Source organism: Zingiber officinale, chromosome 7A (assembly GCF_018446385.1).
Source record: "Zingiber officinale cultivar Zhangliang chromosome 7A, Zo_v1.1, whole genome shotgun sequence".
Taxonomy (NCBI): domain Eukaryota; kingdom Viridiplantae; phylum Streptophyta; class Magnoliopsida; order Zingiberales; family Zingiberaceae; genus Zingiber; species Zingiber officinale.
Genome location: NC_055998.1, coordinates 3,336,080 through 3,362,260, shown reverse-complemented (window position 1 = coordinate 3,362,260; position 26,181 = coordinate 3,336,080). Strand labels below are relative to the sequence as shown.

The following is a 26,181-nucleotide window of genomic DNA, read 5'->3' as shown; positions in this document are numbered from 1 at the left end:
ACGTTAAAAAGAAGACCGAATAAATTTAATCGCCTGTATTGACAAAACAGAAAACACCATCAGAGTCTGATCCCATGGTTTACAGATAATCCACGAGACTCCATTATTTGTTGAGAAAGCGCTGTCTCCCGTTTTAACAGAGACAGGTGATTTGGCCGCTTTGACGTCATTCAAGGGTATATTATTGGTTACAATCGTCTAGCTACCAACCAATGAGCGCACGACGTTTGCAAAAATAATAATAAAAAATATTGAAATGGGAGCAATGGGGAAGAAAAAAAAAGACGACTCCTTTTTAATTTTACCCAGGACCGTTCCACGTCCGTGTTCTCGAATCGTCGTTAGCCGCAATAGCATCGTCACGGCCTCGCAAGTGAGATAAATACAAAGTCCATTCCCGGTGCAAACCGAGTCAGACCTACCTCACTCACCGCCGTTCAATTCCGAGTTGGTTACATATTCCAGTGCGATGGATGGGGAAGAAGGAAAGAATCTCATGCCATCTGTCGATCGATGTCTCTTCCTTCCATAGACGATGGCAGAGCCATCCTCCTCGACTTCTCCTTTTCGCCGATTATCCTCCTCCGACGCCGACATGAGCTTCGCTGAGCGCGCCTTCTCCGCTGCCGGCGCCGCCGTCGTCTCTGCCATCATCGTCAATCCCCTTGACGTCGCTAAGGTGATATAGCTGATCCATTCGAGCATTCCCCTCTTTCCCTTCGAATCCTGAATTCAAAACAAAGGCCGGCTTTCCATGTCTATCTATATTCTCTTCGTATTTTTTCTAGGGCTTCCTTGCTCCGGAAAATAAGGTTTATGTCTGGGTTACGCTGAGTTAGATACGAGGTTAAGAAAATGAATCACCGATTTTGTTGCCGTTTTGGTTTTTGATGCATCACTGGTGGATCCTAAATCATATGGTACTATGGCGAAAGAAAGAGTTCTGTTTCTGCTATACGATTTTTTTTTTTTTTTCATAATAAAGGATTGTGTATCTGTCGAACATAATTTTTTTTCATGAAAGAACATCTTGGTCAACAATGGATTCCCACAGTAGATTTAACAGAGTAAGAGTTGTAAAATCCGTATTGTTTGTAGAATTCAGTTCGGGCAGTGTAGTAGTACATTTTGTTGAACAAAAACTAATGTTTTCCGATATGGCTGTTTTAAACACAAATGCTACCGATTAGACTTGTTTATTTTGTCTCATTTCCAGTTCTACCATCGGAAATTTTCTGAAAAAAAGAACTTCTCTTCCTGTATAGTGTATATTCATGCATAAGAAAATGTTGCCAACTTGCCTGTGGTCTAATATTATGCTAAATGGGTGTATTTTAAGATGCTTGTTTCTAAACCCGTTTTATGAAAATTTTAGTGTATCTAATCATAAATTTTCCAAACCCTGATGTTTCTGTTTCTTTTTTTCTTTCTTTTTGTGTAGACAAGGTTGCAAGCACAAGCAGCTGGAGTGCCATACCATCAGGTTACACTATGACACAACACCTAGGTGCCTTGCTTATAGTGTTCTTCATTTGTATTTGTATTTTGTCATTGTTTCCAGTTTATCCGAATATCCTCAAGTCACTGAGAAAATTCTGTGAAATATTAACTTACTGAATATAAAGGACTGCACTATATTTTTTATCCAGTGAAAAATAACCATAAGCATTGTCTCTATTGTTCTTCTTTACAACTTGCATCTATTGTACTAAAATTTTATCTATGAGAAGTGAGCCATGTTGCACTAAGTTTCTTATGGTGAAGATCAAGCAAGCAGTTATAGAAGTTCTGAGAAATTGTCATATAGATGCAAGCAAGGAGTTTGTCTCTATTGAATTTTTGGCAAAGGTTTGCCTACTTGTACTCTGCCACTTGTATCAAAAGGAGCAAAAGTGTATTGCATCATCAACTAAATTTTCATGCGTTTGGTGTAAGTTGTTTGACTAGAGATACAGCCTTACACAAAGCTCAATCAAGGGAATGATGATTAGCGATGCCATTTACTTGGGAATTTCTTGTTTATGAATGCAAATGTTCATTTGAATCCCTGGTTTTTATTTGGAGAGTCAAGAGCAATACAATACTTTCTTTTTGTCGTTAAAGTAGATAACTCTTGAAGTTGTTGGAATTTTCATTAAGTGCATTTGTTATGATGTTGAAAGTGAAGGCACAAATTTTGAATGCCTAATGAAGAAAAAACCAATCATTATGTTTTCAGATCCCTATCAAATATGTTATCCAAGAAATGAATTGAAGAATTTCAACCTTGAAAGTAAGTTTACATTTCTCTGCTAGGGTATTTTTGGATATAATAGATGTTTTTGGGTCTCTGCAGTTGGCACACACGCATCCTCCTGAATGCCTTTTTGAATAAAGTAGATAAGATAAATTTTGTCTGAATTCACTTTAAGTTCAGCTGGAACCAGGCATAAATATCCAGTTTTGTCGGTTCTAATGGCTTTGTAATCAAGCTTATGCAACATACACCAATGTGAATACTCCTCGTGTTCTGATTCTATATCTATCTTTTCTGAAAAGTTGTTTTTTATGTGTGACGACAAACTTTTGCCCCTCCCTCACAGTGTTTGTTGATGGGTTCAGGTGAGCATCCAATATAAACCCACTTTTATTTTTCAGAGTCGATCCCAACAGGAGATATTCTGTTGATTAATTCGCTATTCTGAAAATGCTCAATGGGTCAAACAATGATGCTTAAACCATGCTGCATTCATTTCCTGTGCTTTATGTGGATTATTAATTCTGATTTAGTGGCAATTTGATCTTTGAAGGTTTGCACGGATATCTGTTGCTACCCTTCTTATATATATGGTGGGAGATATGGTTCAGGTTGTTCTCCCGATTGTTCCAGGTACAGGGGAACATTTGACGTGTTCTACAAGGTGATTAAGCAGGTGAGGAATGTGTCTAAGATCAACTCGCACTATTTTTTATAAGATTTCCATGTCTTCTTTATTTTTTGTTGGTAACTTACTAATTTTCAATTAGTTGTCAATGTACTTCTAGTCATGAGATAAAATTTTTGCAGGAAGGATATGCTAGATTGTGGAGGGGTACTAATGCAAGTCTTGTGTTGGCTGTTCCAACTGTAAGTTTCAATGATAGTTCATAATCCCTTCTTGGCTTCGCTTGTCCTGTTCAACAATATCTTTTGCTTCAGATGTGTGTTAGTTTTAGTCAGTGTCAGTCAGAAAAACAACAATATGTCTGTCCTGCAACTTCATAAACGGCAATGTTTTGTCATGATTACAGCAAAGTATAAGTGTAATAGTGTTTTTGTTCATTGGTTGAAATTTTTGGTGTTATCCATTATTCCTATTGCAAAAAACAAATATTCGGGATTTTACAAAATATCAGTATAATTTCTGCTATCCAAGGAGTGTAGGCCCAATCGTGCTAAATATAAAATGATAAATAGGAAAAAAAATATGTATTAAATCATTGTCTTCCTACTCGAATATCAGAGTGATCAAGATGTGCTATGTGTCACCTCTAGAAGAGATTAACATGAGTGTCGTCATTTGATATTCAATTTTGAATTTGTTGGTATTCATGCAGTTTACTCAACTTTGGTTTCCATTCACTTGTGAATCTTTCTTATGTATCTCAACTCTAAGCCCATTATCAGGTAAGTTGCAATCTTCTTTTGAGGAACATGCACATATCTTTTCTAAATAACATTTTCAATGCCAACCCAAGTATAAATGAGAAAAAGCATGGGGATTGCGTTAGGCCCTGAAAGTTGGTATCATATTTGGTCGGCATTATTCTAATTTATTTAAAACATGGGGTATTACTAGCAATATAACCTAACATCTTTCGTAGAATTAACTAAAGGAACAAAAGAATATAGCCAAAAAGATTTGTGGCGGTGTATAATAAATAACCTTCTATTGTTCATTTCCTTAACTTATCACCTTTGCATATCCCCCACTTTTATGACTAAATATATATATATATATATATATTTTTTGCACAACTTTTGTGATGCAACAATTGTGTACTCACAAGAGTTTTGTTTTATTGTTATCTATAGTTGTGTTGCTTGATTTTTTATCGATTCATAATGTCTTGCTAACAGGTGGGAATCTATCTACCTTGCTATGACATCTTCCGTAATTGGATGGAAAATATAACTTCCCTACATAAACCTGAGCTAACACCGTATGTTCCTTTGCTTGCTGGCTCAGCTGCCCGAACATTGGCATGCCTTGCTTGCTCTCCTATTGAGCTGGCAAGAACACGTATGCAGGTATCTTGCTTTTGAATATGCTGCATATGGTGAAAAGTTTCTTTTTCTTGGAAACTTCGACTTGCAAATATCGCCTTTTCTTTATACTTGTGGCACAACATTTTTAACATGTTCAGATTTTCTATTAGGTACCTCTGTCCTTTTTTTATTTATTTTTATTTATTTAGTATTTTAAAAAATCTTTCAATTTTTTTTTAATCTATGCTGCCAACTTTTTATGCAATATGTGCAAGTATATAAGCACGCATTGCATTCAATGGTCTACCACGCAATAAATTTTGATCTGATTAGCAAGACAGTCAATTCTGCTGGTAACATGTTGGTTCCCTTGGTATTATGACATGATACATTTTGCTTTATGCGGTATGTGGAACTCTTGCTATCCAAGCTCTTGCTAATGTCAATCTTTCCAGAAGGCACTCATGATCTCTGTATACTTTTATGTGAGTCAGTTTAGGGACTAATGTATTGGCATAGCTTTTCAATTTAAAGTGATTTTCTATCATCCTATGTTGGTTAGAGATTTTCTATCAACCGTTGTTCTTGGTTTGGTCCTAGAATTTCTAGCAAATTTGTGCTCATCTGTTGTAAATGATTCTCTTCCACTTGCAACTGTGTAGAGTTAATTCTTTTCTTTTCACGGACATGATGATCTGTCGTTTGAGAATCTAGAAAATTGCTATGCTGATCTACAGGCCTTTAAATCATCTCAAACTGGTAGCAAGTTACCAGGAATGTGGACAACTCTACTCGGTGTTCTTTCACCAGGCAGGAGCAATACTTACCTCGAGAAAAGTATGTTATTGGCCTCTCTCTGGTAGTTCCAAAGATTATTTGTGCCTCCACTGAAACAAACTACAGCTTTTAAGCTGGTCAAGTTCTTTCTTGGTTGGCATTCAAAATACTAGACTTTTTATTCTTTGAAAATTGATTACTTGACCTGTTAATTGATCATTGCAGTGCAAGGGTACCGTGTGCTGTGGATGGGTGCAGGAGCACAGCTCGCCCGTGATGTTCCATTCTCTGCTATTTGCTGGTCGACCCTTGAGCCAGTGAGACATAGCTCTTGTTAACATTTTCATCATCTTATATGAAGCAAAACCAACCTATAGTTTGTTGCTGAGATGACGTTAACATTGTTATGATGTTAACATTGTACTTTTGGAATGTTAATATTTGCAGACTCGAAGACGGTTACTTGGGATGGTAGAGGATGGCAATGCATTCCATGTTCTTGGGGCAAATTTTTTAGCTGGATATGTTGCAGGCAGTCTTGCCGCTACTGCCACATGCCCTCTGGATGTTGCAAAGACTCGTAGGCAAATAGAGGTAGGACATTCTTCCATCATAAAAATGCGTTTTCAGAAACTCATCTTCTCGGATGTGCAAACACCCGATGCAGTTTCTCTGATTGTCCTATGAACCTTTGATCCTGCACCCTCTAACATGAAATTCTGATGCTGTTTCAGAATGATCCAGAAAAAATGCTCATGACAACCACAAGGAATACGCTATTACAAGTTTGGAGGTTTGTTTGTCATTTTAGTCGATCTATATATGCATGCATTTTTTTCAAAGGCGATCCTTTAAACATTTAACTAGATGCTATGATAACTTTCATTTAGCAAAGTTTTAAAACCATAAAATGTTCAATCACATCGCCTCAACACGAGCATGCTGCAGGAATGAAGGAGCAAAGGGGTTTTTCACAGGCGTAGGGCCGCGTGTCGCTCGTGCAGGGCCTTCTGTTGGAATTGTTATTTCCTTTTACGAAGTAGTCAAGTATTTTCTCCACAGAGGGCACGCTGATTCATAAACCACGTCTCGATCTCAAGGTGCGGGTACCCGATTCCCACAGCAACTACAGTGGTTCTAATATGGTGCCCATGCATTTTCCTATGCTCCAGCATCGGATGCCACTTTGCTTTTGAAAAGCATCTGTTCGTTTATTCTCCTCAAAATCAAGATGAAAAAGAAAAGAATCCATTGATTTAAATAATATTCATATATTGAATCGAGTCAATGAATTTACATTAGATATAATGTGATCCCCTACCAAAACACTGATAGGCGGGCAAATGAGACATGTAACATCACGAAGAACTGAGAGATAAAAAAGCAGGATGGATGGGTAACTAATAAACACATGAATGGAATAAAATCCTACAACACAAAGGAATTAAGAGCAGCAAAAGAATAATCCAAATGAGACCTCACTACACACGCACGGCACAAATAAAAACGCAAAACGAAAGCATTCTCTACTACTGAAAGTCATGAGTCGATCGTCCTCAGAAGAGCTTGTACGGGGAGGAGGCGTCCAAGGGGTGGATGAGATAGGTGAGCACCAGCGCCACCAGCATAAGAAGGTAAGCAATCCCTTGGTCGACTGATACTCCTGCAAAATCATTTAATGTTAGAAATTAAACTAAACGATCCTTCGGGCGTCATTCTTTCACTATCATTTTAAGCCTAAATCTATGAATTGTCCGCGACAAGGTGACTCGAGGAGATATAATCATCTGTTTGTTCTAGGGGAATTAATAACTTTGTGATTCGAAGAAATCGGATGGCAAACATGTGAGAAAAATACCGAAGTGGGAAAAGCGGCACTCACCGTCACTGGTCGGCGCCGGCGCCGGCGCGGGAGAAACCGCCTGGACGACCGGCGTTAGCGCCAGGCCGAAAGCGACTGCCGCTATGACCGCCATCAAACCAAAAGAAAGGGCCCGAGCCATCACTCTCACTCTTGATCGAATCAAAGACGGTCCACGGAACGCCAAGTCCTAGCTAGACGAACGCTCCGAGGCCTGGCGATATCCGCAGAATCCTAGAAGCGTCGGGCGGGGAGCGAGCAAGAAACCTCTCAGAAGGCAATCTCCTTCTCTTCTACTGCAACGATGCGGCTTGGGATGCGAGCGTTTTGAGGGCGAAGGCAGAGCAGCTGATCGCGATTTATAGAGAATGAGAAAGCGTCTGCCAGTGCCAGAAGGGATTCATGTAGTGTCGTAACATAAATCAGCGCAACGGAACTAAACGTAACGCTTGGTCTACGCGGCCGAATTGAGACAACAACCAGCAGGGTCCACCCACGAGGACGCCGGCCGCGCCCTCGTGGTTGGACCCGCACACCAGCCTGGAATTCGGCCCGTTGCTCGACTCGTAATTAACGAATTTATTATCTGGACCGGACCCCACTAATTTCCTTTACGTCCGTTCATTTCATGCAAGGATGGTGAAACAGGGGAGACCTCGATGATCTCAAATCCTTCGGGTATTATTAAATAATAATAATAATAAATTAGTTAGTATTATTTCTGACAGATTGATTCGGTTTTATAAAAAAATTTATCCATGATTAAGTTAAATCAAAAGTTTAATATTTTTTAATTATACTTTTTATTTGGAGGAATAATTTTTACAAATACGATATAATTGAGGATCGAATTGTGAATACCCGAATAATAATTTAGATATCCTATCGCAACACTATCGTCCCGGAGACAAACCCTTCAATATTATCGGTCTTATGTAAGAGAGCAAATGAGGCATTCGTGAACCGTTCACGAGTAATTTGATCAAAACTTGACTCGAACTCGAAATTGATCAAACTCAAAATGATCGAGCTCGAATTGTTTTGATTAAAAATCGAGTCGAGCTCAAGCTTAATTATTACTGGCTCGATGTAGAGATATAAATGAACCAAACGGTCCGTAAGCTATTTAGAGTTCCGGTAAAAAATTTGTTGGAGTTTGTTCGTTTATCTTATCGAGCCGAACTTGCGCTTGATTTTGAGCTCGACAGTTTAATCGAGCCGAACTTGAGTTTAAGAATATTCGGCTCGTGAGCTTGCAAACATGTTCGTTTAAAGGTTCACGAGCTCTGGCTCGAGCTCAGCTCGTTTAAAGGGCTCGAGCTCGGCTTACAATGAGCTTGGCTCATGAACATGTGTTGAGTTTATATTATTTTAGTCGCTAGGTCTATTTAATATTTATTCAAATGAGTTTTCGAGCTCGCTTAACGTACCTTCAAAACGAACTTTAAAATGAGCAAAAAAAAAAATGAATTATAAAACAAGTCCGAAAATGAGCCCGAGCTTGTTTAGCGAGTTCTGCTTGTTAACTATGATAATCGAGCTAATAACAAGCCGAGCTCGAACTATTCGCGAGCTTGATAATTCCCAAACGAGCTAAGCTCAAGCCTTATCATAAAAATTCGATTCAAGTTTGAGCCGAGCTCAAGCCCGAATATAACTTAAACGAGCTAAACTCGAGCTTAATACTGTTCGGCTCGTTTACATCCCTAGTTTGATGGCTCGTCAAGCCAACGAGCTAGTAATAATATATATATATTATAATATATAGTATATTTATTTATTAAAAAAAAATAAATTTGAGTTTGGGCTCAAGCCCATAATTAAATATCGAGCTCAACTCTATAAACTCGAGTGAGCTTGAGTTGAGCCAGTATAAATCGAGCCGAGCACGGGTTTGCTCGGCTCGTTTGCACCCTTAGTCTTATGTAGGATAGAAATTTATAAATTATGAAAGATATTTTGTTTTATCACAACGATATTTTATACAAAGAAGAAGATTAAATATCCAAATATTTTACACTCACTACTAAAACGAACCCTTACTAGAAACAACGGGCAAAAATTATGGATGGCGAGACCTAAAAAATCATTGGGCCAATTATTGGCCACGGTGTCGGTAGAAGATTATTAGGCCCAAATAAAAGTGCTATACTTGCTCAAACAATGAAAATTAGGAATATTAACTGAGTCTTGACTTATTTCATAAATAAAAAAAAGTATTTTATAGTTAATATATTTTTAAGAAAATGGTTTTTTTAATTCATTTTTGCTTAAAAACGCTTACATTTTCTATTGATGAAAAGGAATGTTTTTATCATACTTTCCCATTATAATAAACACTAAAAAAATATTAGAATTTTTTATATAAAAATATAAATATTTTAAAGCTTTTTTTAATATTTGGTGCAATATAAAGTGATGATGAATAAAAAAACATTTTAACGATATACATTTTTTTAAAAGAAAATAACCTTGTCGGTAGGTCTTTAATTTTATTTCTATCAATTTTTCACGCTTTGACTTTCTTTCTTGTAAATTGATTAGACAAAATATTTTACTTGATTAATATTAGTCTGATTTTAAAAAATTTAAAAATATTTTCCATAGATAAACATTTTCAAATTGGATTCGGAGTTTGCTTCAAACCGCTCACAGATGCTCAAGTTGTTTTAGGACGCCCACGGGATTAGGTACTCATTTATTGCAAGTATTTAATAATCACTCATTTATTGTAAGTATTACTTATATGGTATTTTAATTGTATCATAAATATATATAATTAGATTCAAATTAGATGGCAAGTCCTTTATTATGCCTTAATCTCCAATATCATTTGGACCTAGGTCTCAGCCGCCAATATCCCCATGAATCGAAATATTCGATAACACATACGATCAGATGAGAGAGATGATTACGAGGTTTTCAAAGATAGTCTTCTAGGTATTTTCTTACGAATATATGATACTTGATGAATAGAAAGATAACTAATAGTTATTGGATCTGGTCCTCTCATCGGTGCATACGAGGATGATGGAGGTGTTGGTGCAGTTAGTATAATGGTCAAACTTAGATTTTGATTAATAACAAATGAATTAAAGTTAGATGTTATGTTATCTAACCTTATTACCAAGTGTGTAAAAATTGAAGAGTCTAGAGAATTTGATACCAGGTTAAAATCGAGTTAGGTTTGAGAACTTGATAACTGACAAGAAGTCCAGATAGATCAAAGGGTGACCCGGTATCTGACAAAAAATTTAACTAGATTTGCGAGACCTGACAGCTAGCCGAAGTCCGGTTGGATCTGCGAACCTTACAACTGGCGGGAAGACATGGTGCATTAAAAAAAGTTAAATGACTATAAATGGTAAGTGAGATAAATTACTGGAGGAGAGTGATCTAGTGAGGACGAGTCCTCCGTTGGGACTGTAGGCACTGGTCCAGTTTAGGTCTATTTTAGAAGCTTAAACTGAGATTATGACTAGATCTTGATCTTGATAAAACATGATCTATTTATAATATTATTTTATTATTGTGCTAACTTTGTTTTGTAAGGTATATTTTATTTTATGGATTAACTTTTTTTTATAGGGTTAAATGCAAAAATAGCCTAGGATAAATAGTGTTTGAGGCATCTCAGAGTTGTACGGAGGTGCCTTGGATCAGTGCTTGGAGGCGCTCTAGACTTATCGAAGGTGCCTGCTAGATATTTTTATATATGGGTATATGGATCTTTTGTGTTGAGATCCAACAGTTGGGCTCAATTAGTCATATCGACAATAAGTCGATGACTCTAACCGATGGAGCTCGGTATGACGATGTAGACCTTATCCCATTTATACTCTCGACATCTCCTTTTGGTTATTGAAGTACCCCTTCATGTAAGAGGCATATCCTTCTTGGTATTGTTGTTATCGACCTAATCTCGTCAGTTGTCGAGTTATCTCTTTGGATACCGACACAATCCTTTTGGGTAAACTTATCCATAAAGATAAGAGTATTAAGGTCGAGGTGAAGACTAAGCCTTCATTTCTTAAGACGATATTGCCCCACCCAGGTGCTTACGGTTTATTGGCAATCGTCTCCCAAGATACAACGATTTGCATCTCGAAATAGGAATACTCCAAATTTTGAGCCCTGTCGAACATTCAAAGCCTTGAAACTCTTAAGAAAGGAGAGGAAGAATATAATCGAAGAGGAGAATTCACAATTTAAAAATTTAGTGAGTTGAGTGGAAGGAATGAGATTTATTTTATAGGGATGAAGAGTTTCTTCCAAGAGGTGAAAGGATATGGGATATATCTTTTTCCTTAAACCTTTCATTTAAATCTTTTCATTATAATTAATTTAATTGAATTGATTAATTTAATTAACTATTTATTTAATCTATTGTAAATATTAATTAACTAATTAATTAATATCACAATGATTAATTTCTTAATCAATTAATCAACAAAATTAGTTATAATTTTATACCCCTCAATGGTTCCATATACTCGAGTTAACGTTCATCCATGAATCCCATTCATATGCGAGTTATCAGACCAACCCTTCATTGACATTAATTTCTTATTCACTTGAAAAATTAATTTATGACGGTCTACTTGAGAAATAGCCGTGTTATCCTTATTGGACACCAAAACTAATTTATTGGTGCAAGGAGCACCAGATGATCGAACCTGAGTTTTGATTATGTCAAAGGATCCAAAGTTAAGCTGTCTTATGATCTAACAAGGTTGATTGAGCTTGCATGAAAAGTCCTAAGTGTTTTTTAGGCAAAATTTCTAGTAGATTCTAGGCAGGTGGAAAATTCTAGAGGATGGTAACCCTAGGTCCTAGGGGGTGGTAACCCTAGGTGATGAAAAGTCCTAGCTGCGGTTAGGCAGGTGGAAAACCCTAAGGGCGGTAACGCTAGGTCCTAGGGGAAGGTAACCCTAGGCAGAAAGTTTTGACGGGTCGAGCGCTTCTAGCAAAATCCTAGAGTCGGGGACTCTAGGTTAAAATCCTGGTGGTCGCGGACCAGGTGGAAGTCTAGAAGGGTCGTGGAGCGGACGCCCAGCATGAAGATCGGAAGCCTCGAGCGCTGAGTAAAAGTCCAGTCGATCTGGAGGACCTATTTGGCAACAGGTAGCTTCTCCCGAGAGGAGTAGGTGAGGATGTGTTTCCCGAAGAGGGAACAGAGCGTCGGTTCGACCTAGAATTTCGACGAAACTCAAAGTCAGAACCGGATAGTCAGAAACTGTCAAATTTCATATTATATATATTATTTTTTGCCTGAACTAACTTTATTTTGCAGAAAATAAAGGGCTGGAAAAAATTGGTTTGGGTGTCCGAAATCCAAAAATTATCTGCAAGCTGATGTGGCGCGCGCCGATTGGCCGAACCATGTGGTCCAAGCACCCGAAGTGGTTCCAAGCGCCCGGAGCAGCCTATAAAAGCAGCCTTCAACCAGGAGCTTAACAACAACATTCCAAACAAAGTTCCGCTTCTTCGAGCTGCTCAGAAAATACCTCCTCAACGCTTGAAAGCTGCCCCGACAATGATTGTGCTAAGGATTCAACTCTCCAAATCGTCGGTATTGTTGTATTTCAAAGTTACTTGTACTTCAACTGTAAATCTTGTTATAACCTTCGATTAATTAGTGATTGTCCATCGAAAGCACTCTCACGTGCGGACCTTAGAGTAAGAGTCGTCACAGGGTCCGAACCAAGTAAATCTTGACGTGCTTTCTCTTGTCTCTGTCTTTTCATTATTCCGTTGCGTTTGTACTTGATTGTTATAAAACGAGCGCTATTCAACCCCCCACTAGCACGCAACAATCCTACACAATTTTCCAACAATTCCCACATGAATGAAAATTATGGATAAGTTTCAAGTCTCAAACAAGAGTTTCATCGAAAGACTATTGCATTAGGAGAGGTAGCTTGTGGCTTTAAACCTTTCATAGTGGAATACGATCGGATTTACTTAACTGCCCAATGAACTATGTCTTGAATTATTCAGTCATTGGTGTAAACTAAGACAATCATATCCACACAATAGCTCCCTAGGCTTTTATCAGTTCTCTATCGTGTCTGTTTTGGCCATAGATAAAGCTTGGGATTCATAAGTATTTCATTGAAGCGGCCCGTCTTCACACTTATATAGGTGATCTCCTATTAAGAGTATCTTGCAATATCCTATTATATCTTTTACGATATAATATAGGAATCATTAATAACTTTTATTTATCCTTTACTCATTTTACATGTGACACCTTTTGTCTCTAGGAGTGAGTTGGAGTAATTACTCCTACGTGCCTTGAATATTATAACTTAGTTGTCCCTTTTAAATTATGATCTTGGGATCTTCAGTCAACATAGTTGAGTTATCACTACTCGATTTAAATGTTGAGTTTTGGACTCATTCCCTTAGACATGCAGTATAATTGATTTCTTAGTATTTCTAGCGGATCCACACAATTCTCTATATTTAATGGAGATTTTACCATTAGAGATCTACTACTTTTAATGATATTAAATCATTTTAAAACTTACCATTTTACACTAGTGTCTTTCTCATAATTTCATAGATACCATAATATATCACATATATTGACACATTGGTTAACCCCCACATTTATAGGCTTCATTAGAAGATTCGTGACCTTTCAATATCTTATAGAGATTTTTCATTTCTATCTCATTGAGGCTTGTGGTTTATCGAGAGGACAATTTCTCCCATAATTTTCAGGATAACCTTAAAACTTATCAACATAGATTTATCATCTTCTCAAAGTTTAAGCCACTATTGTTGAATTGAGGTGAATGTGATATAGTCGATTATTGAATGTTGCTCTTCCTTAAGAAACATTCTTGAGCAATATCCTGCATTCTCTCTCTCAATCATCATGGATGATCTGCTTAGTTGATTTTTCTAACCATATTTCTAGTGTTTTATAAAACACTTCAAGGGCCTCAATCTTGCTTAAAAGCAAGTCTTCATAACTCCAATCTTCTGATTTCACCAAGTTAAAACTGCGGTTGTCTAATCAGGATGATGATCACGATTACACTTATTGTCAAAAAAGTGCTCAATCTAGAAAATATGCATCACTTGGTCTTCTAATTTCACTAAGCTAGAGCTATAATTGTTTAATTGAAGTGTTGACCAAGATTGACTCAAGCGGTATGCATCCCTTGCTCAATCTCATCGAGCCAAACTTGTGGTCATATGATCGGAGTGCTGATCAATATTGTATTTACTCTTCAAGAGACACTTAACTCAAGAAGTATTCATCCTTTAGTCTTCTAATCTTATCGAGCCAAAGCTACGGTCGTCTAATTACAGTACTGACCAAGATTGTATTATTCTTCGAGAGACATTTGACTCAAGGAGTATGCATCACTTAGTCTTCCAATCTTATCAAGCCAAAGCGACGATTGTCTAATCGGAGTGCTGACCAGGATTGTATTATTCTTCGAGAGACATTTGATTCAAGAAGTATAGATCCCTTAGTCTTCCAATCTTATCAAGCCTCCGATTAGATTAGAGTGCTGACCAGGATTGTATTACTCTTCGAGATTTACTTGACTTAAGAAGAATACATCCCTTGGTCTTCTAATCTTATTGAGCCAAAGCTGCGGTCGTCTGATTGGAGTGCTGACTAAGATTGTATTACTTTTCGAAAGATATTCGACTCGAGAAGTATGCATCCCTTGGTCTTCCAATCTTATCGAGCTATAGCTATAGTCATTTGATTGGAGTGCTGACCATGATTGCATTTATTCTTCGTAAGGCACTTGACTCAATCCTTAGTCACTTGCAACACATGTAATGCAATCCTTCTAACTCATCTATTTTAACCTCCACTTAGGTCTTATTGAGTTAGACTCAAGTAGAGCTTTTTACTAAGTGAGCTTGATCTTTTATCTAAAGACTTTCATTATCCCTCTTTTTGGATAGTTTAAACTTACTATCTTTAATTTTGTGACTTTAGTTAAATGACCCTCACAAACCTTGACCATCATCGTTACATTATACCCATGGTATAATTTTATTGTCTATCCTTTTAAGGTATAGTTCTCACATAGGAAAATTTTATTCTTCCTTGCGAGTAACCTCACATTACTTGAGGTTCACTTTTAGATACGATAGGACATCTTTTGATAGTAACCTTAAAAGATACATTTTATTCAAGTAATATAGTGTCTTTTACTGGTATCGCTTGAAGACGATTAAGGAGAATTTCTCCAATTTCTCTCCAGTATGAGTGGGACCTATGGTCGTCATAACTGCCAATATCATTTTACGATTGTTAGATATTTTTATATATGAGTATATGGATCTTTGGTGTTGAGATCTAATAGTTGGGCCCGATTAGTCATCTTAATGATGAGTCGATGACTCTAACCAGTGAAGCTTGGTATGACAATGTGGACCTTGTCCCATTTATACTCTCGACATTCCCTTTTGGTTATCGAAATACCCCTTCAGGTAAGAGACATACTCTTTTAGGTATCGTCGTTACTGACCTAATCTTGTTGGTTGTCAAGTTATACCTTCGGATACGGACACAACCATTTTAGGTAAACTTATCCATAAAGATAAAAGTATTATGGTCGAGGTGAAAGCTAGGCCGTTTTCCCATAAGACGATATTGCTCCGCTCATGTGCTTACGGTTTATTGGTAATCGTCTCCTAAGATACAATGACTCGCGTCTCGAAATAGGAGTACTTCAAATTTGGAGCTCTATTAAACTTTCGAAGCATTGAAACTCATAAGAGAGAAGAGAGAGAAGAGAACCCAGGAGGAGAATTCATAATTTAAGAATTTATGAGTTGAGTGGAAGGAATGAGATTTATTTTATAGGGATGAAGGATTTCTCCCAAGAGAAGAAAAGTTTCTTCCAAGAGATGAAAGAATATAGGCACTGGCGGAGGCAGGGGGGCGCGAGGGGGTGCGGAAGCACCCCCTTGCTTCTGAAGAAAAAAAAATAATTATTATTAAAAAATTAAGGGCATAATTATAATTGTTTAAAATCATTGGACTTTTTCACAAAAATGCCATTAAAAACCCCTTTTTCCCTTTTCTTGTTTCGATCTTTCTCTACCACAGTAAAAATCTTTTTTCTGCCCCAGCACAGTTTCGTTTTCTTTTTCATCAGCCGCCGAACCCTTTTATTTCCAAACTAATTTTTTCTAATTTCTTCTTTAAACCAAAAACCTTAATCGCATTAAGAGATCTCATTATTTCCCCCTCTCCAATCTCCTCAAACCGTTGCCCTCATCTTTATCGTCTCTTCACTTCGTCGACGCCTCACGCCAGTGACGCCACTACTGTTCACGATTAGACTATTCCGTCGACGTCGCTGCCAACCTGCCACTATCGACGCCGCTGCCATTGTGCTCCGCTGGTGATTCTCCACAACAAGTAAAATCTCTTCAATTTTAGGTGAATCTTGTTCCTTATTTCATCTAATTTCTAATTTCATGATTTATACTTGGTAATACATTAATTGTTATGTTGATTGCATAAATTAATAGTTTTGAGAAATTGACATAGGTTATGGAGAAATTTTTAAAACGAAGTATTGAGTCTTCTAAGAATTCTATGGAAGAAAATAGTAAGAAAAAATATTCTCGTGTTGAATTCAACCCGGATGATGTTGTTAGTGACCCAGGGCTACGCAAACCAATTAATGAATTTGATATTTCTATTAGAGATCAGATTCAAAGAGAATATTTGATTAGAGGACCTTGTCAACCATTTGGTCATAGTTATCCCCAAAGACAATTTGGTAAAGAGCATAGAAGTTTCCAAGTTGCTTGGTTTAAAAAAATTTCATGGTTAGAGTACAGCATATCAAAAGATGCAGCTTTTTGTTTTTGGTGTTATCTCTTTAAAAATTCTCATAGAGGATGTCGAGTTGGAGATGAGGCATTTACTAATTCAGGGATGACTAATTGGAGAAAAGCAATGGAAGTATTTAATACGCATGTTGGTGGTGTAGCTAGTGCTCACAATGATGCGAGAACACAACTTGAGGCTTTTAAAAATCAACGACAAAGTGTGTCACATTTGCTACAAGCACAGGGGCGTGAAATGGAGGTTGCATATCGCACTCGATTAACAGCAACTTTAGATGTTACACGCTTTCTTTTGAAACAAGGTTTGCCTTTCCGTGGACATGACGAGTCATTGAATTCTTCAAATAAAGGTAACTTTCTTGAATTGATTGAGTGGTATACCCAAAGAAATGATGAGGTTGCCAAGACCATGAATGAAAATGCCCCTGGAAACAATCAAATGAAGTCTTCAACAGTTCAAAAGGATTTAACACGGGCTTGTGCTGCTGAAGTCACAAATGTCATTCTTAATGATATAAAAGACAATATATTTTCTCTTATGGTTATGAGTGTCGAGATATTTCAGTCAAAGAACAAATGGGAGTTGTTTTAAGATATGTGAACAAACATGGATGTGTTATTGAAAGATTTCTTGCTATTGTACATGTGTCTGACACTTCTGCTATTTCTTTAAAGAAGACTATTGATGAATTGTTTGCAAAACATAAGTTGTCATTATCAAGATTGAGAGGTCAAGGATACGATGGAGCTTCAAATATGCGAGGTGAGTATAATGGATTGAAGGCTCTTATATTGAAGGAAAATTCATCTGCAAGATATGTCCATTGTTTTGCTCACCAACTTCAACTAGTTGTTGTTGCAGTTGCTAAAAGCAATCGAATTGTGAGTGATTTCTTCCAATATGTTACTATGATTGTGAATATTATTGGTGCTTCATGCAAAAGAAAAGATAAGTTTAGACAACTTGAACATGATAGACTTGTAGAATGTTTGGAGAAAGGTGATATTGTTAGTGGCAAAGGAAAAAATCAGGAAATCAGTTTAAAACGACCAGGGGATACTCGTTGGGGTTCACATTACATGACTATTATCCGTTTGATGTCTACGTGGACTTCTGTTTTACAAGTGCTTGAAAATGTGTATGATGATGGTACTAATGATGATAATAGTGGTATCGCCACCAGTTTAATTGATAAGATGGAGAATTATGAATTTGTGTTTGTGATGCATTTGATGAAATCTTTATTCGGAATCACAAATGAGTTGTCACTTGCCTTACAACAAAAGGATCAAAACATTGTACTGGCTGTCAGTTTGATCAAGACAATGAAAGTTCGATTACAAAAATTGAGAGAGGAAGGATGGGAGAATTTTTTGGACGTCGTCAACAAATTTTGTAGTAACCACATGATTCCAGTACCGAATATGGAAGAAAATATGAGAACTCGTGGTCGCAGCAGACGTAATGGACAAATGATTACTAATTTTCATCACTATCGTGTTGAAATTTTTTATCAGGTATTATTTTTAAATATTTTTTTGAATTTTAATTTTCTAATAATGTTTTTTATTCATTTTTTACTGTTATAATATTAGGTTCTTGATATGATGGTTCAAGAGATGAGTAATCGGTTTTCAGAATCAAGTACGGAGGTACTTACTTGCATTGCTTGCTTAGATCCAAAGGACTCTTTTTCTCAATTTGATATTGGTAAGCTACTCCACCTTGCTGAACTTTATCCGGAGGACTTTTTATTGATTGATCGTGCAATACTTGAGGACCAACTTGAGACTTACATTCAAAATGTACGAGGTGAATTTTCTATGATTGAAGATTTGGGAAGTCTTGCTAAAAAGATGGTTGAAACGGGGAAGAATACAATTTTTCCATTGGTATATCGTTTGATCGAGTTAGCATTAGTTTTACCAGTTGCAACTGCTTCTGTTGAAAGAGTTTTTTCTGCGATGAAAATTATCAAGACTGATTTGCGTAATAGGTTTGGTAGTATACATCGAGAAGGACATTTTTGCTACAATTGAAAATGAACAAATTTTACAGCATTTTCAACAGATGAGCACTCGTAGGATCCAATTGCCTCCTCTTGTTTGTATGTCTAGATCTGATGCTGGTGGTTCAAGTATTAAAAAATAATTACTTTATTGGTATGCACATATTTTTATATCTGTATTTAGTACTGTTATCTTTTAATATATTTATTTGATAGTAAGAAATTTTTTTAGTCTTTCTTTAAGCACCCTTCTAAATTTTTCTCTGGATCCGCCACTGGATATAGGATGTATATTTTCCCTTAAACCTTTTTCACTTAAACCTTTTCATTATAATTAATTTAATTTAATTTAATTGATTAATTAATTAACTATTTACTTAATCTATTATAAATTAATTAATCAATTAATTGATATCACCATGATTAATTTTTAATTAATCAACGAAATTAATTATAATTTCATACCTTTCAATGGTTCTACGTACTCAGTTAGCATTCATCCATGAATCGAACTCGTATACGAGTCAAACTTTCATCCGATCATATCAGACCAATCCTTCATTGACATTAATTTCTCATTCACTACTCAAGAAATTGAATTACGACGGCCTACTCGCGCAATAGTCATCTTATCCGTATTAGTCACCAAAACCAATTTTCCAACAGTGCCCTCGAGGAGATAAAATTGACAGATAAGACTTCGTGGCGTGGAGGTGCCCTAGAGGCGTTAGAGGTGACTCGAAGGCGTATTGGAGGCGCCTCAGAGTACTTGGACTTACCCTTGCGAGATAAAACCAAAGTTGGTGAAGGTTATCGAGTCCGAAGGTTTGGGGATCATATTCAAGGTTGAAGGCGCCTCGGATAGGGTTGGAGGCGCCCTCAACGCTCTATAAAAGAGGTGTTCGACTAGTAAAATAGCACCAATTAATTTTATGAAGCTTCCAAGATCCTTTTGTTGCTCTGACCACATCTATCGTGTTGTGACTGCCCTACTGCACCGCGACATTTGACTGTTGCCAGCAAACCGATACCAACACACTAGCTCGACCAACTTCAATTCTTTTAAGTGTTAGTAACAAATTTTTATTGTGTATTTTCTTTAGTTACAAAAGCAAAGTGTAGGATTATTACATTTTTCTTTAATGACAATATAAAAATGTCAATAAAAATCCTATTTTAATGACATTTATATATGTCCTGTTATTATCATAATAAGGACATATTTAAATGTTACCTAAACTCATTTATTTTGACATTTATAAGTGTCCTATAAATTTTTATAAGGACAGTAAAAGTTGTCAATAATCATAATTTATAAGATCATTTTAAAATGTCACCTTAAATAAGCTATAATGACATTAATAATTGTCATTTATAATAATTTATAAAGACATTAAAAATTGTCACTACAAGAATAATTATTTAGAATATATAACCTGAATTCAAAATTTATACATCATCACAATACATCCATCATTTAGAATAAAATACAATTAAAAGTGCTAATATGAAATTTTTATTCATCTAACACTTAGTCAAATTAAAAATTACAATACTAATGATAAGTCATTTACATCCAAAACTAACTACACACTACACTCAAACTATTAAATTTTAGACTAACAAAGTCTTGTGAAATAAAAACACAATTAGTTGGACCATTTTCAACCATCATATTGAAAGCAAAATCCATGTACATGCCATCTACAAATACAATGCATATATTTGTATTAGAGAAATAAAACAATGAAAATAAAAAAGATAATAAAATAATTCAAAACATTGGATATCATACCAAATGAGAAAAATGCAAAGTATGTCCACCTAATAATAGTCTTTGTTCACTGTTAACTGTAAATACATTTCATATTTGTTTAAAATTATAATACCACAATAAATATAATAAATTAATAATATTTCAATGAAAGGTTAAAAGCATACCAAATGATATGGCCAAGCTATCATTCCTCCAAGTGTATCCTCAAACCTCTGTAAAAAATCATAAGGTCTAATTAAACTCTCTTCTGGTTCTAGGACAACTTGTACTTGTACTTCACACCAATTTGGTCCTAGTGTCTGTCTTCCTACTGTAGTATTTGGATCCATGCTATGAAGCACTCCTTTTGCCACAATTTTTGTTGAATCAAATAAACTTTTGATCAAGATAGAACATCCAATCTACATGAAAGTGCGAAAGAGGATAAAAGTCTCAAGATGTGTGGAATATATAATAATAAAAAAAAAGAAATTAAACAACTCTTACCCGTAAAGATGGGCGAGAAGGAATAGAAGTTTGTGGATTACTACTTGATGATGTGTGTTGACTATTATTGCAATTTGAAATAGGATTTTGGTTTGCTTGATCAGAAATCTTTGCTTCTAACATTACAATATGTTGGCCTTGCTTTTTAACTTGTTCATCCATTTTTTCTAATTTTGTCTTCTGTTCCATCACTAGTCGATTGCATGTGCCACGACTAGGAACTTCTCCCCATAAATCAGATGGACTAACACCATCACCAAGCATATGTACTCAGCCAGGTCTACCTGGTCCGATAATTTGAGCAAATATATCATTTTGACTCACTAGATCATTAGAATCTTCGGGAAGTTGATTTGCTAGTTCATTCATTGCAACCTTTACAAACATATGACATGTTGATACTTATTTAACACATAATGATAATTAAAACAAAGCACTTTAAATTAATAAATTGAAGAGTATAAAGTAGTTTACCAATTTTTCTGCTACAACATTACTTGAGGGACTTCCATTGGCATGAGTAAAGCAAGCCTGAAATAATTCGACTCGTGTTGGAGGGTGCCCCTTTTCTTTTTCCTAAAAATATATTTAGTTATTAGTTTCTACATTCAAATGCACATAGAATTATAACACGAATAAGAAGAATTACCAATTTGTGTTGCACTTGAGCAAAAGATGTCCTTCCAGTAGTTTGATTCATTATCTTTTGTTTTCTAGCCGCTTTATTTTTTTCACTCCTTTCCTAATATATTAATTACACTCAATAAACAATATTAAAGTCTACATAACATTTGAATCAAATTATTAATCTAAATAAAAACATATTGTCTACCTTTGATTTTTCTGTGTTTCAAAATGCAACTAGTCTCATATATTGTTCTGCATGAGCTCTTTCATCTCTCTGTTATAACAGAACTTGAATTGATAACTCTGGATCATAGTACTTTTTTTTTAGTTCAGATTTTCAGTTTCTCCATTTTTTTGCTATTGATCGTAGTGTCTAATTTTCAGTTCCTGGAGGAAGGTCGTATTTTTCCTTCAAAAAAATAGACAAATTATCTTTGCATAAATTAAAAGTCTTAAACATGAAAATTACGCAAAAGTAATTTAGTTACCTTTATAACATTTAACATGTTTTTTTTATCCGTTGACATTTTATGCCAATCTTCCATATCAATTGGACAATAGTTACCATTTCTTGCCAAAGAACCCAAGAAATCAGTAAATTTATTTCTTTTTGTTCCTATAGGGCGTCCCATATCATCACATGAAATCTTAATGCGTGATAGTGTGCTAGGTCGACCTCAAATTTCTTTCATAAATGTGGGACCTCTTTTTCCTATTAATATTACGAAGTCCACTTTCACTATCTGTACACAAAAAAATATATAAGACATAATAAAAATAATATAATAAATTATTATATTGTTCATATATGTTACCTTCATTAGATTTTTCATTCATATCAACATTTTGATCTGGAACTAAAGTCATGTTTTCAACATATGGGATATTATCTTGCACATCGACATGAAGTTGATTTGAAAGTGTATCTCTTTGGTTATTCAACGTACCTTGTATATTTTGACTATCGGTGAAAGTATTGATTCCAATAAAAATATAAAAATAAGAATTAAATTCAAATAGGTAATAAATTTGTGATGCATAAAATGAGATATTACCTTGCTCAATTGAATGTTGATTAGTGTAATTTGTACTTATAGTTGGTGGTTGCATATTTACCTCAGGTTGAAGTATAAAATGAGATTTCCTCTTACTTCGACGCTTAGGATCCATTCGCATTACAAACAATAGTTAATTACAAATTTTAGATAATAAATCATTCAAAGGAAAAAAAAGAAAGAATGCATCTACTATCGGAGAGAGTACCTCTTTTCCTAGATAAGTCATCAATTTTATGTCCATATAAATTGTCTAGATTATAGAAACAAGAAAGATCCATAATCAGTTGTATAATAGAGTTGCATAACTAGTTAAATTTGAGGAAAAATATATCACAAGTAGCATGGTATAATTATGAGAAGTTTTAATTAAACAATGATGCTATAGTTATTTTAAAGTTGAGCATCAAACACAATTAAATACTTTCTTAGATATTCAGTCAAGTCATAAATTCAAGAAGATCTTATATATCAAAATTTCTATAGCTATTAATAACTTAAATAGAAACTTTGCATGCAAGTATGTTGTCACTACTCGGCGAGGCAGCAACGCACATTTGTTCGTCGGGCGGTGATGCGTTCATGACCGCTACCATGCCTAGCAACAACGTGGTTGCACTCGAATCGACCGCACGCCAAGTAGCGACTCGTTGCTGGCGAAGCAATGGTCGCTTGTATGAGACCGCTCGTGAACCTCGCCACACGAGAAGCGGCCGCTCGTTGCTGGCAAGGCAATGGCCGCCTCATGAGTGCCGACGCTTGTTCCTTTGCTGCCATCTTTCAAGCGGTGACGCTCTGCGCCTCCTCGTCGGCGAGGAATATTTTCTTGGTGAAGAAGAAATAAATTGTTGAAGTTACCTTTCCGTAAAGAAATCCTTGATTGCTGCAGAGAGAAAGGAGACGATGCTGCGATCTGGAGAGGAAGGAAGCAAGCTGCGGTGTAGGGAGGAAGAAGACGGCGTGCAGAGAAGGAGACAACGTGTTAATGATTTAGGGTAAAAATCAACTCTTATAAAATTAATATGCTTATTAATTTATAAGTATAATGACATTTATAAAATTTGTCACTATAAAAGGTCTAATTAGATATTTTATTTTTTAAAGTCAATCTGTTTTAATAAGTGTCATTAAAATATATCTATAATTACATTTTTAAATAAATGTCATTAAGAAAATGTCACAATAGGATTTTTTCTTGTAGTATACACATGATTGATCCTCCTCTCATGTATCTTGATCCTAATAAGAGGAGCATACGATCTTTACTTTATCTGACATGGAGATGCTCTTTTGTCAACATATAAACTCTAAGAAGGTAAAGAAAGAATTTCTTCCCGATTCTTCAACTCCACCGACTTTAATTCTTTGTTTTTTCATATTCTTCCTTAAGTATAATACGTCAAATAAATATTAATATTAAATTGAGTACCGGGGTGATCTATTTGGACTCCCTGGCACCCATCTTACCTGATTTTTGAAGTGCATCTCATGTCCACTACCCTCCCATCGACGACCTTCGACGAGCATGTGCATCAGAGTGTTCATTGATGGGTAACTTGATCCTCCACTGTATAGTCTGTATTTGACCAGAACCTATGATATATATGAAAAATTAAATCATATATATAAGCTACTTTTACAAACGGTAAATTCATGCCAACCCATTTGTGCCTCATAGTAGGAAGAGCATAATTAATTAATTAATTTGGAGATGCATGTGCACACTCAAGCAAGGCAACTATCATTAATGAAATAATAACCACCATTGATTGGCACAATTAGTATTTAGTTATTTACATAGTATTTGTTCTAAGTCATGAGATCAATTCTTAATAAGTGTAAAATGACTAGTTAGATGTGTAACCTCTCTCATGAAAAATATCTCCGAGTCCGGATAAATATCTCCCATGATTTACTTATCTGAATTTTACTGTGGGGCCGACGATACTAGATCGATGGAAGTGAACGATATATATCCTAAAGGTAAAATCTTATTGACATAATCGAGAGCTTAAAAAAAAAATTGGCAAAAAAGAAGTCGCATAGGTATATATATATAGTCAAATCTAAGTTTTGATGTTGACAAAAAATCTTAAGTTAAGTTTCATTGTGATCTACAAGACTGACTAAGTATGTAGATAATTCAACTAGAAAATCCTAGTAGGTCAAGTTGACTAGATGCTACGCAAGACAAAAGTTGTAGTGGATACTAGGCAAAGGGAAAGCTTACTTGCAGCTAGGCAAAAAAGTCTTGGTTAGTGGCACTGGATAGGAAAACTTGGCAGATCGAGTACACCAGAAGGGAAGTCTTAGATAAGTTTGGAGGACTGGACGTCTAACACGTCGATGGGTCTGGAGGACTGAACATCAAGAGCAAGCCCTCAGGGTTAGAGGATCGGATGTCAAGCACAAAGTTTAAATAGGTCTGGAGGACCAGATGTTTGGCAAATCAGGTAAACCCTCCTGAGAGAAGTAGGTGAGGACGCATTTCCTCGAAGGGAATAGTAAATGTTGGTTCGACTTAGGGTTTCAGCGAAATCCAAAAGTCAGAATCGGACAATCCTGAGAATGTTGAATTGCTTATATTTTATATTATGTTTGTTTTGCTAAATTTGTGATGTAGAAAATGAAAATTGAAAGTTGGCCGGAAAAAGACCATCTAGGCGCCTAGAGTGGACTCAAGTGACCGGAGGTCTGGGCGCCCCAATTGGGTCCAGGCATCTGGTTAGACCTGAATCCAGCCATGCGTGTAGCTAAGTTGACACACTCCAATTGGCTAGTGCATGTCAGCTTCCAGGTGCCTGGGAAGGATCTAGGTAACTGAGAAGGGATATAGGCGACTTGCATGAGCTTCGCCCTGGTACAACCAGTTCAACGGTCTAAGCGCCCGGGAGTGGTCTTGGCGCCTAGAGTTGGATAATTCAGTGACAAAGGTTGATCAAATAGGCCTCGGTGGAGGCACCTGGAGTTGGTACTGGTGCTTGGAATAGGCTATAAAAAGGACCTTTGACTAGAAGCTCAAATTCACAATATTCTAAGCTCAAACATCGTTTGTATTGCTCTAGAAACGACTACGACATTGTAATGTTGTTCCGACAACAACATTCAATTCTACACTTTGCTTAAAGTTGTTGGTATATTTAATTTGGGCTATTTCTTTTATTATAATTAGATTTTTTTGTACTTATCAAATCATTAGTAGATTGCTTAACGAAAGTGATTAATGATCATAGACTTTAGACTAGCGGTACAGGCTATGAACCAAGTAAAACAAAGTTTGTTAGCATTGTGCTTGTATTCTTTATTTCTGCTACATACCCTCTCGAATTTTTGAAAAACATGAAAAAACTAAACGGGTTATTCATCCCCTCTAGCGCTTCTTCGATTACACACACACACACAAAAGAATGACACATCCTTAGATGAGTGACATTCGACATGGGCACATGATACAACCAGAATCTAATTTTTTTAATCCCTTTCTCATCTGCATGCAACAACTTTTCTCTCTTTCT

General features: G+C 36.0%; 3 protein-coding genes across 3 annotated transcripts; 2 read left to right on the top strand and 1 right to left on the bottom strand.

The window, feature by feature from the left end:
- The first annotated feature begins 332 nt into the window (after positions 1-332).
- On the top strand, positions 333-6,413 carry LOC122000774 (mitochondrial carrier protein MTM1-like). The gene is made up of 10 exons (XM_042555228.1): positions 333-679; positions 1,442-1,483; positions 2,790-2,912; positions 3,047-3,106; positions 4,100-4,270; positions 4,966-5,065; positions 5,231-5,322; positions 5,453-5,599; positions 5,740-5,798; positions 5,954-6,413. The coding sequence occupies exons 1-10, from the start codon at positions 536-538 to the stop codon at positions 6,084-6,086; spliced, it is 1,071 nt and encodes a 356-aa protein (XP_042411162.1). The 5' UTR covers positions 333-535; the 3' UTR covers positions 6,087-6,413.
- LOC122000776 (arabinogalactan protein 16-like) lies at positions 6,257-7,269 on the bottom strand. The gene is made up of 2 exons (XM_042555230.1): positions 6,888-7,269; positions 6,257-6,668 (listed from the first exon to the last, which is right to left on the bottom strand). Exons 1-2 carry the CDS (start codon positions 7,006-7,008, stop codon positions 6,562-6,564), a joined length of 228 nt encoding a protein of 75 aa, XP_042411164.1. The 5' UTR covers positions 7,009-7,269; the 3' UTR covers positions 6,257-6,561.
- Positions 7,270-16,800: 9,531 nt separating this feature from the next.
- LOC122002053 (zinc finger MYM-type protein 1-like) lies at positions 16,801-18,752 on the top strand. The gene is made up of 3 exons (XM_042557086.1): positions 16,801-17,062; positions 17,278-18,230; positions 18,309-18,752. Exons 1-3 carry the CDS (start codon positions 16,801-16,803, stop codon positions 18,750-18,752), a joined length of 1,659 nt encoding a protein of 552 aa, XP_042413020.1.
- The last annotated feature ends 7,429 nt before the right edge of the window (positions 18,753-26,181 follow it).